Below are 17,572 nucleotides of genomic sequence, written 5' to 3' on the forward strand. Positions count from 1 at the left end.
AACAGTATTTCACCAAAGGTTCATGTGTAGCACCTGTAGTGTCACAACAGTATTTCCCCAAAGGTTCACCTGTAGTGTCACAAAAGTATTTCCCCAAAGGTTCACCTGTAGTGTCAAAACAGTATTTCACCAAAGGTTCATGTGTAGCACCTGTAGTGTCACAACAGTATTTCACCAAAGGTTCACCTGTAGTGTCACAACAGTATTTCACCAAAGGTTTACCTGTAGTGTCACAACAGTATTTCCCCAAAGGTTTACCTGTAGTGTCAAAACAGTATTTCACCAAAGGTTCACATGTAGTGTCACAACAGTATTTCCCCAAAGGTTCACCTGTAGTGTCACAACAGTATCTCCCCAAAGGTTCACCTGTAGTGTCAAAACAGTATTTCACCAAAGGTTCACGTGTAGCACCTGTTGTGTCACAACAGTATTTCACCAAAGGTTCATGTGTAGCACCTGTAGTGTCAAAACAGTATTTCACCAAAGGTTCATTTGTAGTGTCACAACAGTATTTCACCAAAGGTTCACCTGTAGTGTCACAACAGTATTTCACCAAAGGTTCATGTGTAGCACCTGTAGTGTCAAAACAGTATTTCACCAAAGGTTCATTTGTAGTGTCACAACAGTATTTCACCAAAGGTTCACCTGTAGTGTCACAACAGTATTTCCCCAAAGGTTTACCTGTAGTGTCACTACAGTATTTCCCCAAAGGTTCCCATGTAGTGTCACAACAGTATTTCCCCAAAGGTTCACCTCTCTACTGTGATTTGCTGTGTTTACCCCAATGATCTGCTCTCCAGTATGTCACCTGAAGCCATCCAAAAAGTAGAAACTCACTAAAAAGCTATAGGTAACTAAGACAGGGTTATAGGACAATAAGAAGTTACTGAACTTGGTTTAGATGATGCCAGGAAAATGTTTTTAATGCCATTAACCATCTCTAATGATATCTTTTGAAGGATTAATAACATTACATTTTTATGACGAAAAAAATACTTTGAGGCTGAGGATAAGAGAATCTTAACCACTAACATTCATTTACAATAAATCATTTTGAAGTTGTATTTTCAACAGTCATTATTTTAGATTTCATATTCTTATCTTCTATTGTACTTATAGGCCCACCTACTGTAGATTCCTTATTTAAGGCGAATTCATTCTGCGATTCAATCTTTTTTTTTAGTTTCATTGAGTTTACACGTCCAAAAAATAAAAACTAGATTTTAAAATCTACAAGATGTGCTTCTTGCAATTTAACATGAATATTTATTCCTTGCGTTTAATTAGGAATCTATAATATTCTAAGCAATTTAATTCATTAAAAAAGGGTCACAAACCAGAATGAAATTCACTGTTACCAGGCATAGGCGTCGGAAATGGGGGGGGGGGGGCTTTTTTTTCAAAACTTATACAAAACTATATCCAAATACCTTCTTTCTTTTTTTTTGCTTCCGATGCCACTGCTCGGTGTACATGTACAAAATTATTAATAAAGCATCAATAATTATCTTTACTCTTATTTGAAAATGATCAAAAACATGGAATATGTATATTCATTGTATAAAAACTTGCTGTTATGAGTTACAGGATACCATCCTTCTCTCTGGTAGAAATGAATTACACCAATCATCCTTAAACATAATGTCATTTTCAAAAACAAGAGGCCCAGGGGCCACATTGCTCACATGAGCAACAATAGCCTTAACTCTGATCAAATTAAAGCATCAAAATCAAAATATCTTGACAACAAAGTACAGTAGATCTTGCTAGAAAAAATTAAAATCTGCCAATTTTTATCCACATATTTATATGGTAAATACCAAGTCCCTTTTGTTGTTGTACCTGTAAGAAGATTTTTCTCTATTCCTATATAACCCCTAATATTTTTTAAGAAGATTTTTTAAGATTCTCTCTATACATTCTTATGTAAAAATTCATTCCCCATAGTGGCCCCACCCTACTCCCGGGGACCATGATTTGAACAAACTTGACTCTACACTACCTGAGGATGTTTCCATACAAGTTACAGCTTTTCTGGCCTAATAGTTTTTGAGAAGATTTTTGAAAAATACCAACAAACTTTCAATAATTCTAAATTATCTCCCCTTTTAAGAGGACATGGCCCTTCATTTGAACAAACTTGAATCCACTTCACAAAGTGATGCTTTGTGTCAAGTTGGTTGAAATCTGCCCAATGGTTCTGTAGAAGAAGATGAAATTGTGAAAAGTTTGAAATGACAACGACAGACAACGGACAAATTTTGATCAGAAAAGCTCACTTGAGCAAAAAAGAGAACCACACATATAACTTAATTTACAAATAACTTTATTTGTCCTCTTTGAGTCTTACTATTCTAGATTTCACCAAAAATCAATTAAGATTCTCAAATTACACGGCTGTTGAATGCAAAGAAAGAAAAAAAGACGGAAACTCCTGTAACAACCACTGTCCCTTGTCACAGCACTATTTATCAATGGCCTTCCTCTCCTCTGCCTCCTTAGCGACCTTCCTCTGCTCTGCCACATCATCCATCATTTCTTCAATTGTTTTTTGTTCAGGGTCTGCTCCATACTTTTCATGCCACCACAAAATATGCTCCATTTTCCTGATTTCTCGAGTGGCAAAATACTTGGGATACTGGGCTTTCTCTAAGGGATGCCAGTAGTCAATAGTCTGAAATATGTAAACACAATGATATGTATGCTTCTGGACAAAATGAAGCCCTTACACTGTACACCATCTTATTGATTTGATTTCATTTATTCTCACACATTTCCTCTCTGTTCTTGTGTTAAAACTTTTGTTTCAAATGTACCTATGATGAAGAAAGTTTGCTGGTGCTGGCTACAGTCAAAACTTATGTGGTTGTGAATTAATCTTGCTGAAAATTAATAACACTCACATAATCTGGGAAGTATTGATATCTGTCGTAGCAAGTTCCGCCAGGAGAGAAGTTGTCTGAAATGATTTGAATGGCATTAGTTGAATTACGATACATACCATACTATATCTCAAAACTCAATGCTATTTAAACAAAGTTCAGGCTATGTTTTTGTTTACAAATATTATTTTTGTGTTATTTGTTGTGTATGGGGTGATATTATAAATCTTCATTATTGGACATTGTTTCATTGTAACTTTTTTCTGTTCTTATCTATAAATAAATGTCTATTGTTAGCTTTTGTCATAGATATTCTGCATCTTCTGTACTGCAATACTCTTAACTTGTATATGCCATCAAGGTGCCCAGAGTAGTCTCAATGAATCTTATCTATACTAGCCGTGCAACCAGTTCTCGCCAAGTACCATTTCTCGCCAGTACATTGTTATGTCATTTTTTGTATATGATTTTATGTGTTGATAAAATGACTTAACAATGCACTGGCGAGAAATGGTACACAACGAGAACTGGTCGCACGCCAGTATACATAATCATGATAAATCATTGTATTAAATTTTCTTTTTTCTTTAAATACTTTCTCACTTTAATAATGTATACAGGAACATCACGTTATGTACAAAATATCTATAATTTTAAACAAACAAGAGGCCCAGGAGCCTCATCACTCACTTGAACATCAATATCTTCAACTGATCAGAAAAGTTTTAGACCATTTTTTGAGTATCACATACAAAATACCTAAATAACTTTGTGGAGTATATCTTGTTTATAAAGATTTTCAAATTTTTCTCCACATATTCTTTTAAATTAAGCTCCTTTTAATAAAACATTTTAAAAGTTTTTCCTTATAATTATGTTCCTATGAAAGGAATCAACCCCTCCCTAATTGTAGCCTACAAACCGAATACTTACGATTATTATTGAAAAACCAATATGAAAGCACTTGTTGTTCACCCCGTTCAAGTAACTCTGTTGCCTTCACAAAGTCCTTTTCATCTTTGTGGGAATCGATTAGTCGTCTCAACTCCACCCTACCCAACCTTGCTGGTACTCTATAAATTACAATCAGCAATATGCAAGTATAATTGGTTTTCAAATTATTGATCCAATTTACAAACAAAATAAATAAGACTAAATCGAAATTTTTATAACTTATAAGCCCCATGGAATTTTATCCAAAATGAGCCAAATTTATGCAGAACTACTTAACATTTTAATTTAAAACTATTTTCACTGCCATTAAAATACTAGCATTTAAGTAAAACAATTGGTAGCCAATAAATAACTAGATGCTGTCATTAGACAGTAATACCCGCACCAATTGTTTGCCCCTAAATAACACTCTTTTGTACCAGTTTAATTAAAAATGAAGGCCACATGCAAGTTCTGGTAATACAAATAATCAAAGTACTGGAGTACTGACAGGAGTTGATTTTATCGATTTTTATTCATTTTAAAATCAACTATCAACAAGTAGTTTATAATCTGTCTTTGAATTACGCACATTTTTATAATATGAATTCTCGGACTTTTCCGACAAGAATTTTGAGAAAAACCCCGTATGAATGGTGTTGTGTAATGATTAAAGATACAATTGATTCCATCAAACTATGTATTAGTAATCGAAAAACATGTATGGACCAGGTCTCGTGATAGCTTGATGACGTGACTTCTAAATATAGAATGACTCAGCTTGTCGGAGATTTACGGAGAAAGCCGATGGTTGAACGAGACTTTATTGAACTCTGGCGTATGAATACATACGACTGCAAAAAATATCTAAATTGTTCGTACTATTTAACATCTGACTATTTTAAAGGTATTCATAAATAAGTTTCTTAAAAACCAATGCTTCAAGATACCATTACATCGAATTTATCGATTATTTTCAAGAACTAAATCTTGTCAGCGGTGATGATTTGTGCTTAGGTCCAAACACTGTTTCACTTTCGGTTTGCCAGAGTAACTGCATAGGAGAGTTGATTAAAATCAACTCCCAAAAATTATAATTTTCATAACTAAAGGATGAGATCCCTTCCCAAATGATAATACATATGAGCAGTACTTTATGTGTAATTTGGGGTTGAACTGTTTGCATGTGAATTTTAAGTTAATCAATAATCTTAACATTTCATGTCATAGAAAGAATAATGGTCTATATAATTATTACAAACAAAATTAAATTATGCCCCGGCGATTGCCCGCTTTAGATTTGCTTCTGTGTGCCTACATATACATAACCGTGTGCACAGATTTAGAAAAGGGTGGGAGAGAGGGGTCCAGACCCTCTCCCCCCCCCCCCAAATGAAAATTTATTTATAGCAATAGTAAAATTACCAAAAATACACCTCGGACTCCAATGCCCTTACACACATGTAATTGCTCTAACCCATTGCGCTTCAATGTAAGGTAATACTATTTTGGGGGAAAATATTATATTTATACATTATTGTTTATTTCAATAGGAAGTTTACATCAAAATATGCAGGTGTCCTGCACCACCTTGAAGCTGTTATTTACCTATTAAAATAGTGCAAGGAGTTTTGAAGAATAGGTCCTAAAAATACATGCATGTTACAAATAACTAATCTTTGTCTGAAGTTACGTACACAACACAGGTCTACAGGTCTCAATAGCGAGTACAAAAAATGTACTTGTTTTACCCAGCTCTTCAATTAGATGGGTTTCACGTGGTGTACACATACATGTATGTGTTTTTCATATGCAGAAAAGGATTAGTTAACATGCATAAACATTTTTTTTGTGATGATCAGCTAAAGGGATTCATATTGTGCTCTACTTGGATTATCATTATGATGTTGACCAATATAGGTAAGCATAATTAATGTGCTATAGTGAGTATTATAGTAGCACAATATTATGAGACACCAGTATGTACATAAGTATTACTTTCACTTTCTAAATAAGTGATCTCCCTTTGCTAGCATACTGTATCATCATCTTTTAATATCTAAATAAGCTTCTCATTGTTACCTATCTTATCACATTTGTAAAGTTTCTGTTTTTTAATTGCAAAAGTTATTTTTTCATTTGTCAGACTAACACTATTGAGTTGACCCCATATTGACCCTGTAACAATTTTGTATTAAATTTTGTGTATTACATGTATAAATAAGTGTAGAAACTTATCATTTTATATGAGTTATAATAGGAAGGAAGGGGTCTTTCTTTCTTAATGTATTATAATGCATCAAATACAATGTAGGCCATGACCCTATGGGATTGTTCTGACCCCATGAAACAGGAAAATACAAAATATCTTCTTCTGTCATTATGATGCATCAAATGGTGTAAAGTACATGACCCTAAGGTGTTGTCATTAACCCCTCCCCCCTTATGAAATAGGAAATGATGATACACTGTATATTTTGATAACTTTTGAGATCCTCGTCCCTAAACCATATAATTTATTCTTGTTCTTAATTGTGTCATTGCGCATCAAATTGTATACAGCTTATGCCCCCTTGGAGACACCCTGACATTCTAGAACTACATCTATATCTGGGTTCTTAAATTGAATCATATATCATGTACATATATTATTGTTTCTTTGTTCAAGGCATTTCAGATGGTATGTAGGTAATGATCCCAAGTGCTCTACCTGAAATTATCAAATATCATAAAAACCATTGAGATTCCCACCTTAATCTAAATTATTATTCCTCCTTTGGTCATGGTGCATCAGATCATTATGGTATGCAAGTCATGACCAAGGGGTCATCCTGACCCCCTTAGAATCAGAAATTGTCAATTATCTTTAAATTATTGATGTTTGATGATCCTATCCCTATTCAATCTTTATTATTAAGTCTCCCAAATGAAATTTGGAGACTTATTGATTTGTACGGTTCTTATTACATGTATTATTCTTCTTCTTCTTCTTTTTCTTCTTTCCCGCTCTGAACCTGTTTCTCAGAGACGGCTTAACAGAATTGTACAAAACTATAGGATACAATAGGCCTGCATATCTAGCTGTGCACCCTAGTACAAGGTCATAAAGTCCCATAACTCCAACAAAAAGTATCAACCAATGCTGATTTTCGAACTTGACCAAGGTAATAGTGGTATAAACATTTGGTATAAATTTAATGAAAATCCGTCAAAATATGTAGGCATGAGAGCGCTTACAAAGAAATGTGACGCACGGACACACAGACGCACGGACACACGCCCGGCATTTCTGTGTCCCCGCTCCGCGTTGCGGCGGGGCACAAAAATTCCGAAACCTTATTGCGCATCTATAGGATACCCTAAAACATATTCCAAGAGATGATTTGTTACTGTTGAAAATGTAGGAGGAGTTCGAGGAAGAAGATTTTTTGTGAAGAAACATCATTTTAACCAACTATTTGACCCCCAGGACTACCAGAGAATTTTTGAAACCTTTTTACAAAACAACCAGACATCCCAAATCAAACTCCAAGAGTTCAGTTTGCTGGTTTATAAGATGTAAGAGCAGTTTGAGAAAGTAAAACGTGACAGATGGACGGACGGAAGGACGGAACAGGGTAACAACAATATACCCGAACTTTCTTTAGAAAGTGCGGGTATAATTAGCTTTAATAAATTTGGTCCACTGCCATAAGTTTTAATTTAAGGGAAAATGCATCACCTCACACAAAATTACTCTTTCATCTGAAATGAATGAAACTAAGTGGGTTTTGTTATCATTTCATATTCAAATTGTTGATGTACTATAAAGAATATCCCTCCTAACATACCCCAGTTTGTTGATGTTCTACAAGGAATATCCCTCCTAACATACCCCAGTTTCCCTCATTTCATTCTCTGCCAGGTTGATTTTCAGAATTCATTTTTCACATATTTCTTTTTCTTTCTTTTCTTCAAAATCACATTCCTGCAATGCTTTCCACCTCATTTCTTAAAGTCTGTCCCAAGATATTTATGCCGCACATTTTCTTAAATTATTCTATATTGATAAATACCTCTGGGTTCAAATCAGATGTTCATTCAATAGTATTAAAAAATATCCAAAGATTTCACCTTTGGAAAGCCCCCTCTATCTCATCAGGTTTCAATACCCATCTAAAAATAAAAAGTCTACCAGGATTTTCTATTGCTAAAGAGATGTAAGTACCAGAATGATAACGTTGAAAAATTTTGCAAGATATTATGAGTAACTATGAATGGAGAAAAGATTTAAACATTTCTCATTATAAATCTCCATAAGAAATCAGTTTTCATTCCTGTGAACTTTCCTGAGCGAAAAATGATAATGTGTCAATGAAGATATGTTGAATATTATCCCTTTAATTGATTTCAATTGCACTTCTCTCACAGGTGTGTGTGGTCTTGTTAAAAATCGTCCAAATGAGCTGCATAAATATCTCAGGACAGACTACTGGCGTGGGACCTGAGTGAGTTTTCGATGAGTATCATTTCTTGCCAGTACATTGGTAATTCACATTTTTCATATATAATTTTATGTGTTGATAAAATAATGTAACAATGCACTGGTGCAGAATGGTAGTCGGCATGAACTGGTCTTACGTTAGAATAGTAGGACATTAACAAACATTTCACCTTATTCCACACAATTAACACTGATCATGATTTTTGTTTTACATCAATTTTAGAGCATTTTTTCCAATCAAATAGGAATGTGTCAATACTTGTAGTAATTAAAAGAAGGCCCAAGATACTCAAAGATGTCAAAAAATCTTGTATGACAGGGGAGAGATGGTAGTGGGGCGAATTGTATGGTACTCTGTAAGTCAACCAATGCAGGACTGAATAACCTAATATATCTTAGATATCCCGATGTATACACCAATTACAATTTATAAGTTTGCTCTCGCTAACCCACTGGACAAAAAAAATGTCGACTTTGACCTAGTTCAATGTCATTACGTGCGCACATAACGTTACACGACAACACCAGTAAGCATTTTTACTATATCTGAAACTTACCGAGTAAACGCGCACCATTCAATGTGCCGACAATGCTTTTTGTAATATCTTAGCACTCTTTGTGCATGCGACAAATATGTAAATTGAAGATGCCTTGGGATTTTAACAGTAGCAAGATTACCAAAGGTAGTCATGATTGACCCGATCCCGATCGAAATTGTTCTCTAGACAGACGTCTACTTCGCTAACATGAATTGCTGAGCCCAAGCCCTGAAGAGACGTGTTGATTTTTTTTTAACGCAAAAGGTAATTCGAAATCTCGATTTACACAACTCGTTCCCACAGAGGGTTTTGATAACACAGTTTTATTAATTAAATTAGATTGTAAAAACATGTTACATATATATCTATATATCAATAGAAAGATAAAATTGTGAATTTTGTAAATATTTAAGAATAATGCACATGTAACTTAGTTCTAGAATTTATTTGACACTTAAAACATGAGGAAAATAGACAACAGGATGCCTCTATTATAAATGCAGTACACCTATGCATTTTAGGCTTCCCCTAACAGCAAAATGCAAATAAATCAGTCATCACAAAGTTCTGACACTTCAGTTTTAAAACATAAGATTTTAACAATTCAATGCTGTTGATCTTGTGGGTTTCCAGATTGGGTGGATGAAATGGTAGGTTGTGATTTTAAATTAGGGAAAAAACTTTGTAACGTTTGGAAACACTCAAAATGTGCTGATGTAAATAATGATTGTACAGATTGGCTTTGTAACGACCATTGTCGTGAATAAATTTGAGAAATGTGTGTTGTTTTATTGAAATGTGTTGTTTTAATAAAGTCTCGTTGTGGTTTAATTACAGGCGTTGTTCACACCTCTTTGTATTATGCCTTCTTTACCTGAGCGATACCTGAGTGAATCGATTAAGATTTGTAAATTTTGTGTATAAAATTTTAATTCCGGCAAAGGTTTTGGGTATTTAAAGTTACTTTATCATACAAAACTATATATTTTCTGAAAGGTATATATCTCAGGATAAAAAAAATCTTTACCGAATAAAAAAAGTATTCGATGGTATTAACGATACAAGTGATTATGTCGGAATGACTGCACGATAACGGCATTCTTTTTCAACGAAAAAATTTCATTCGGCAAAGGTTTTATATATCAAATCAAAACACATGGGTTCAATTTTTACATATTTCAAAGATATGGTCGTAATGATTTAAAAAAATCGTGTCCGAATGAAAAAATGTTAAAATACTTTTTGAGATATTAACTGTTTTATGAAGACGACTACCTCATTCCGGCACCTAGTTTTTACGACCACAGCTCATTCCGGCAAAGGTTTTGCATATTAAACATTTAATTATCAAAAATATTTATATACATTTAGATAGCCCTATATCCATAGATGAAAAAACTGAAAACCGAATGGCGATAGCTTACACACAACACAAGTCATCGACCTTTTTATACATGTCACTACGTATATTACATCGCCATTCCGGCGAATAGACCTGCACGAGTTTCGCAGTAAAAATCGTGCCTCGTGTTTATAGTCTACATTGTATTTTGGAGAATCTAGGTACTTGTAGTCAAATACAAGTAATAGCTTTCCAAAAAGCTTGCCTGACTAAATAAAATTATTCAATGGAAGTACGCATGTATCAATTAGGCTATCTTATCAGAAATGAATTTTAATTTTCGCTGCTGATCATAAATTTATAAACGGAACGTGCAAATTGAAGAAGAAATTTCAGTCTTTTCTTCGATCTAGAACATGTACATATATATTACTTGAAATTCAATTATTTTATTAATTCAATTTTTTTTAGGAATGTACAAATTTAAGTGCATGTAAGCTTGAAAGCTGGAAATTAAATGGTATTTTTTTTAAACTGTATTTGTTATATAAGATGCAAAATCAACTGTAAGGCATTTTAAAAAATTTTCAACAATATGAAATATGAAAGGGTATAATACCAGGGACGTATATACTATAGTATATATATACGTCCCTGTGTATACCAACCAAACATGCAATATGGAGGGTAATCGTGTTCAAAAATCCAGACATGTAAACTTGTAAATCCGAAAATGCAATCGTGTTGATGTATGAGCCTATATGTGTAATTCTGATTGTGTAACCTATAAAACTCGGGCATAAACACGTGTAAGATTTGACCCAGTTCCTTCGCATGATGCACATTTTGCAACTTATTGTTTACATTTGTTGATTAAACCTTCAACTTTGCACACTTTCAATCCGTAGTTTCTGCATTTGTAACTTTAGGCTCGGCAATAGCACATTTGACATGATACAAATTTACAAATGTAAAGTCTACAAGTTTGTCGATTTTTGATGCCCTGCTGCGGGAAAAGGCATGCCGTAATCGCCGGAACGGACGAAAAATAAACATAATATTCAGCTAAACTGTTGCAATAAGCTTGCAATTAACGACACCTTTTCTATCGAAAATACCGGTATTATTTTTAGAAATAATTGAGGCGTGATTGAAACCGGACCAAACAGGAAGAGGTTCATGTATAAAAAAAAAAATCGCTGCCCATGTGACGAATGCGCTTATTTCCGTAATAATAATTCTTATGGTATTATAAATGGAAATGCCTAATATCTTATTTCTCTAAAAAAAAAAATTGACATGTAATTCTAACTGGAATATAAGTTAATGCGTACTCTTCTCTCTTGGCTGTCAAAAAGGTACCTTTATTGTACCGATAACTCCTCGAACAGTTTTCAAGATAGGAAGTTGTTCTTTTGCAAATCAATTATACATATATATTTTCTGAATTAGTTAGAATAAACGACCTGCAAAGATTTGGTAATTTTTTGTGGAAAAATTTATGTAACTTTACATGTATTTATACTTTTTTGTTGAGTAAGTGAAAGATAAAAAATAACACAATCTTCAATGATAATAAAAAAAAAACTTGCGCATATTTTTGTGCGCCGTAAATTGAAGTTTTTACTATGGGAGGCACTGAAGCTCCCAGGTCGTCCATCCGAATTTTTTCAGACCGGGAGCTACAGACCTGCAGCTAGTTCACAAGTGGCTGTAAAGCTGTATTATAATAGCTCTCCAGAAAATTTTTATCAACCAACTTCACAAAGTGAGTCTGTATTGAACCGACATTCAGGACGTCATACTCATATCCCGTAATCATTGCTTGAAATAAAAAAATGTCAATTTTTACCTGCATGATAGGCTTTTTTCCTTATATATTGCCGACAATGCAAAGAGACATTTCTTAAAATAAAACTATTGTACTCTAATAACAGTCGCGTCGGAAGCAAATTGAAAGTGGGGGGGGGGGGGGGCTAAACTGTTCATCAGAAATCTTGACAAGAATTCCGAAAATCACGAAAATCCTAATGGGGGTGGGATACCTATAACTAAAATCTTACCTGCCCAATTTCCCCCCCAAATCATGAAATTCCTAATCCGTGGGGGTGGGGTGTGCTAGTATACCTACAGTTTTGTACTTTGACTCCAATTTTCAATATCACTATTACTATTTCATTTTTTTTTTTTTTTTAGAATTTACTATCGAAAAAATCTGGGGTCAAAATCGCAGTGGGGAGGGGAGTATGTGAAAAAATGGTCGTGAATCTTTCAACCGATGAAACCGACCTTTCCAGTCTAGTAATTTACTATCCTTATATATAACATTATATATTGTGACAAATAGACACTTCTTGTGTACAGAAATTCCAATATAAATGTTGTTGATTTGAAATAATGTGAATTTTAACATCATCGCAAATATTTGCGTGCATACAGCCTAAAAAAATCATCCAGGCTAGCTAAATATGGGAACAATAAATCATCGGGGTCGAGATACTAGGAAGATCGAATTTGTGGGTTTTTTTAACCAATCAACGTGGAGAAGATAATTCACTGCAAAATTGCGAAAGGGGAAGCAAGTGACTCAACATCATCAGAATATTGTTGTTTATTTTTCTTTAAGCAGCCTTACAGTTGTAAAGTCGAAGCCATGAGTCTTTTAGGAAAGTTGTTTGGTTCGGGTAAAAATAAAGACAAGGCTCCTTCACCCCAGGAGGGGATTCAGAGGCTTAGAGAAGTCGAGGAAATGTTGATGAAAAAATCTGATTTTCTAGAAAAGAAAATAGAGCAGGAACTCACAACAGCCAAAAAAATGGGGACTAAAAACAAACGAGGTAAACAAATCTCGATTAATGTTAAACATCGAAGTATTTACACTCAATATTTGACTGCGGTATCTTAGAAATAGGAAACATATTTATTGTAGCGGAACATTAAAACAATGTAAACAATGTCTCGAAATTGGCAATAGTACATCATAACATGCAAAACAACTTGTAATGACATCCTGCTTTAGTAAATAGTAATATTGGTAGCAGGACAGACTTCTAGACACCAAGACCTCTTAAAATTGATAATACGTTCAGGAACCAAGATTTTTTGGTACCAAGATATTATGGCACCAAATTTAAGATGTTTAGGCACCAACACTATTTTTTATGTCATATTTAAGTTGTGAAATCCCATATTTGTTTCTTACATTTTTTTTTTATGCTTGGGCGCTTATCACTTTGCCCCAATTGGCCCAAAGCTATTTGCTCCATGCAAGAGTTCCCTAAATTTTACTTTCAGTGGTGTGCGCCCCATTGGTTTTTTTCACCACGCCCCAAATATCAGCGAAAAGTACCCCAAACTTTGAAGGCTTATATTTTATAAAACTTGAAGTCAAAATTTTGATTTTGTTTCTTAAACTTAACACTATTTTACATTTTTTTATCAGATTGTCTTACACTTTTATGTCCCTATAGGACTAAAGATAGAAAACAAGGTGATAAATAAGGCATACATTGGGTCCATTGCCATTTCCTTATCTGAAGATAGTTATTGTAGAATAGAAAGTGATATTTATCTGAAACTTAATTTAATATGTTTGGCATCTTTTATTAAGAAAGCAATGATTTCAGAAGAGTTATCTTTTATAGTGTAAAATCTTTACTTTAGTAAACATTAATTGATTTGCCAAAGACAGGAAGTATTTAAGATTGAAATCAGACTAGAGATGGCAAACATTGAACCATCTTGGTCCAAATTATAAACTCATTAAACTGTACTTTGTATTCTTACACAGCTGCACTAGCTGCTCTCAAACGAAAGAAGAGGTTTGAAAAACAACTACAACAGATTGATGGAACATTGACAACCATTGAATTCCAGAGGGAAGCCTTGGAGAATGCCAGTACAAACACAGAAGTATTGAAAGTCATGGGTGTTGCAGCCAAAGCCCTTAAGGGAGCACACAATAATTTGTATGTATCTAAAAGATTGTTAATTTTAATACGGATATGTTACCCAAAAGAAATTACCGGTATTGTGGCCTTTCTTTTCTAGGTCTGCTTTTTTTTTTGTGTGTGCTCTATAACTATAGAACAATGTTATAAACTGTGTTGTTAAAACAAAGGCTGTCCATAACTTGAGAGTTTGTCATGACCCTGGAGCATGGCCATGGTCACATTACTGTAATATATCCAAATAGTCTCCGGGACGTAACTTAGGATATGGGGAAACTCATGCTTAAAACAATGATTTCCTATTTCCATATTTTTTTAATAAATCATCATCTGAGTCTCTTAGGTTAGATATTGCAGTCAGTGTTTCTTTGTCATCTTGTCATTTGTTCTCTGTTGGTCTTAAAACTTTTTTGCCATTATCTCTGAAACTAAAAGGCCTGTCTCGAAGCATTTGTAGTGGAAGGGAAATTTAACCTGGGGGATTCATGATCCCTACCACCATGATCGATATAGGTTTTTGGTAAGGTTTTAGAATTGTCTCCATGCCTTTGTCCTTGTGCAGTAAGGACTTGTTTGAATTATTGGACAGCTTTGTACAAGCATGAGGTATACCTGGCAGCTACCACTCCTCCCCCAGTCAATTCCACATCTTGTTCAAGAATTGTCAAATTAAAACACTTAAAGACAGTACTGTAGATTCCTAATTAAACGTGAGGCTTAAATATTTGCATGAAATCACGAGTTCATTTTGCGAATTTTACCATCTAACATTTAATTTTCAGACATACTGTGGTTTCATCAATATTCGTTGAATACCAATTTTCGTGGATTTCGTTATTAAGTTAATCCACGAAATTAAATGTTCATTGAAGTGCAATTTCAACTAACATTTAACAAGATGTCATAAGATAATATAATAAGGTGTTCTTAAACTGACTTATATTTAACATAAAAACCAGAAGTCAGATTAATTTTATGCAAATTGATGTTGAAGAGATGTTGACAAAGTGCATGACCTTATGGATGAAGTGGCAGAGCAGCAGGAAATAGCAAATGAAATTTCAGATGCCATTTCTAATCCTGTAGGATTTGGACAAGACCAGGATGAGGTAAGGGTGCAAGCAAGCACTTTCCAAGACACAGAAATTTACATACAGGGTTATTTTTGCCCCATGTAATTTTCGACCTTCAACAATTGGAAACAGTTTCACCCAGTGTTAAATTTGTCCAGACACAGTTGTGTTTAAAGAGAGATAAATGTACTATGAGACATTGGAATTCGATTCGCCCGGTGACAGTGAGGGCAAAAGGGGTGAAAATAAAATGGGGCAAATATTTCGCTGTATACAGTATTGTATACTGCTACATTTTATTCCTCAAGTTTAGATAGGTTTATAATATATTTTTTAACATTTTTCAAAACATATTTTTATATGAATTACCTGTCCTTGAATTATCTGTTCTTTGATGAATTAATCTTACAAAATTTATAATTATACTCATACACTTTTTAAAAAATTATCTGTTTATCATACAAATTACCAAACTGGCAAAATTCATTTATTGATGTACAAGTACTACATTGTAACATGGCTTTGAGGTACGTTTCTTTCAGGATGACTTACTAGCAGAACTAGAGGAGCTAGAACAAGAAGAAATTGACGAACAGTTGATTGGTGTCCCCACACCCTCTGCTGCAGACACACTTCCGTCTGTTCCAACCGACGAGATCTCGGTACCATCCACCTCAAAAAGTATGTCTCTTTGCTGCCTAAAAAATTGAATTTGCTTTAACTGTGGTAAATAGGTAGACATTTTGGTCAATTTGAGGTTTATTTGAAACTCAAAACTTTTTTTCTGGTTATTCTTTTTTTGGAAAAAAAATTTTTTTTGTTCAGCATTCATAACATTCTACTTTGCTGGTACTCACTGAATAGACCATATTTATTGTTGTTTTTTTTTTTATCACAACCAGGCAAGGCCAAGGCGCAAGAAGATGATGACGAATTAAAGGAACTTGAGATGTGGGCAAGTTAAGTGTGAGGCAGATATTTGACTGATCCGGTCTCGCTGCTGTGATTAGGTGTGAAAGTGAAGAACAAACCAACCAGACATTTTATTTACCACATTAATGTAGATTTGTTTTAACAAGAAAACTCAAGAATGTACATCCACATTTCTAGGGGGCTAGGTTGTGTTGTTTCTGGAACGTGGAGGGTGAGGGGGGATAACTTTGTGGCATTTTTAAATTGGGGGGGGGGGGGCTAATTGTATCAATACATGTACAATATATTATCATACATTTATTAACAATACATAACTAAGAACCGGTAGTTAGAGCATACTTTACTGTGAATAGTGAATACTTTAACGTGAATAGTTTATTATTTTTATCAATAATTAAATACATGTAGCACATTTATGTTACACTTGCGTATGTTCTTGATATGATAAGTTTTTATCATTTAATTTGCTTTGATATCCACTGTTATGAGGTGTTTTTCTTTCTTTATTAATTCCTTCCAGAACACTTATCATCCTGGGAGAGCATATAGCAGTATCTTGCTGAATACTGCAGGATGTGTGTGAAAAAATTTAAATCTTGTATCTAGTAATTTTTAAGTTTTTGAGACATTGGATTTTAGTGACTGATAGTGTTGTTTTGTTGATCAGTGCTGTATTTATGTTACATATATGTGTGATGTAGTAGTGTTAATGTTAATTGTCCTATCCTGTTATTATACATTCTTGTAAATAAAACAACATTTGAATAAATTATACTCCACATGGTATTTTTTTTATAAGATTTCTCTGTTATTTGTTAAATATACCATTTAAAGTCTGTCCCAAGTTCCTATTTCCAGCACTTGTTCATTAATATTTCGATCCTCATAAAACCTTAGTTTATAAACTACATGCAGTCACTCAAATGAAAAAATTTGAAATGCCTCCTCTATTATGTTGATCTGAAACTCACAGTTATAAAGTTTATTTTGCATCAAAAAGACATGAATGCACCCAGATGATATTGTTGGAAAGTTTTGTGAGGTGTTTGGAGAACTTCCAAATTGAAATAAATACAAGATATCAAATTTTCCATTATAAATACCTGTAAGAAATTTGTTTTCACCCATGTAAATTTTAACAAGTAAAATAAGGGGATATGTCACAAAGAAAATCTTTGTTGTTTCCCTTATGTCAATTTCAACTGTTCTTCTCTGACAGGCAAGTATATTTATTAAGATGGTTGCATTAGATAAAGTCTGGCTCACTCTCAGCAGAAGTACTCCTATATATTATTCACAACCAATCATTTAGAGATGAATACCAATCGAAGCTGCAAGTTTCAGCACTATAGTCTGAACTGGTGAATTTTGAAATAAACTTTGCAATTAATAGTAATGGAGAATGCATAATTGTTCATGTCAAATCTCATGTAATAG

General features: G+C 33.9%; 2 protein-coding genes across 2 annotated transcripts; one reads left to right on the top strand and one right to left on the bottom strand.

The window, feature by feature from the left end:
* Positions 1-2,309: 2,309 nt before the first annotated feature.
* Positions 2,310-9,025, bottom strand: LOC105329407 (NADH dehydrogenase [ubiquinone] 1 beta subcomplex subunit 9). Its single transcript, XM_011430651.4, has 4 exons — positions 8,856-9,025; positions 3,816-3,955; positions 2,904-2,959; positions 2,310-2,674 (listed from the first exon to the last, which is right to left on the bottom strand). Exons 1-4 carry the CDS (start codon positions 8,987-8,989, stop codon positions 2,465-2,467), a joined length of 540 nt encoding a protein of 179 aa, XP_011428953.3. The 5' UTR covers positions 8,990-9,025; the 3' UTR covers positions 2,310-2,464.
* Positions 9,026-12,727: 3,702 nt separating this feature from the next.
* On the top strand, positions 12,728-16,327 carry LOC105323904 (charged multivesicular body protein 4b). Its single transcript, XM_034483032.2, has 5 exons — positions 12,728-13,016; positions 13,970-14,147; positions 15,124-15,238; positions 15,745-15,883; positions 16,105-16,327. The coding sequence occupies exons 1-5, from the start codon at positions 12,833-12,835 to the stop codon at positions 16,164-16,166; spliced, it is 678 nt and encodes a 225-aa protein (XP_034338923.1). The 5' UTR covers positions 12,728-12,832; the 3' UTR covers positions 16,167-16,327.
* Positions 16,328-17,572: the final 1,245 nt, after the last annotated feature.

Source organism: Magallana gigas, chromosome 3 (genome assembly GCF_963853765.1).
Source record: "Magallana gigas chromosome 3, xbMagGiga1.1, whole genome shotgun sequence".
In the NCBI taxonomy this organism is placed as follows: Eukaryota; Metazoa; Mollusca; class Bivalvia; order Ostreida; family Ostreidae; genus Magallana; species Magallana gigas.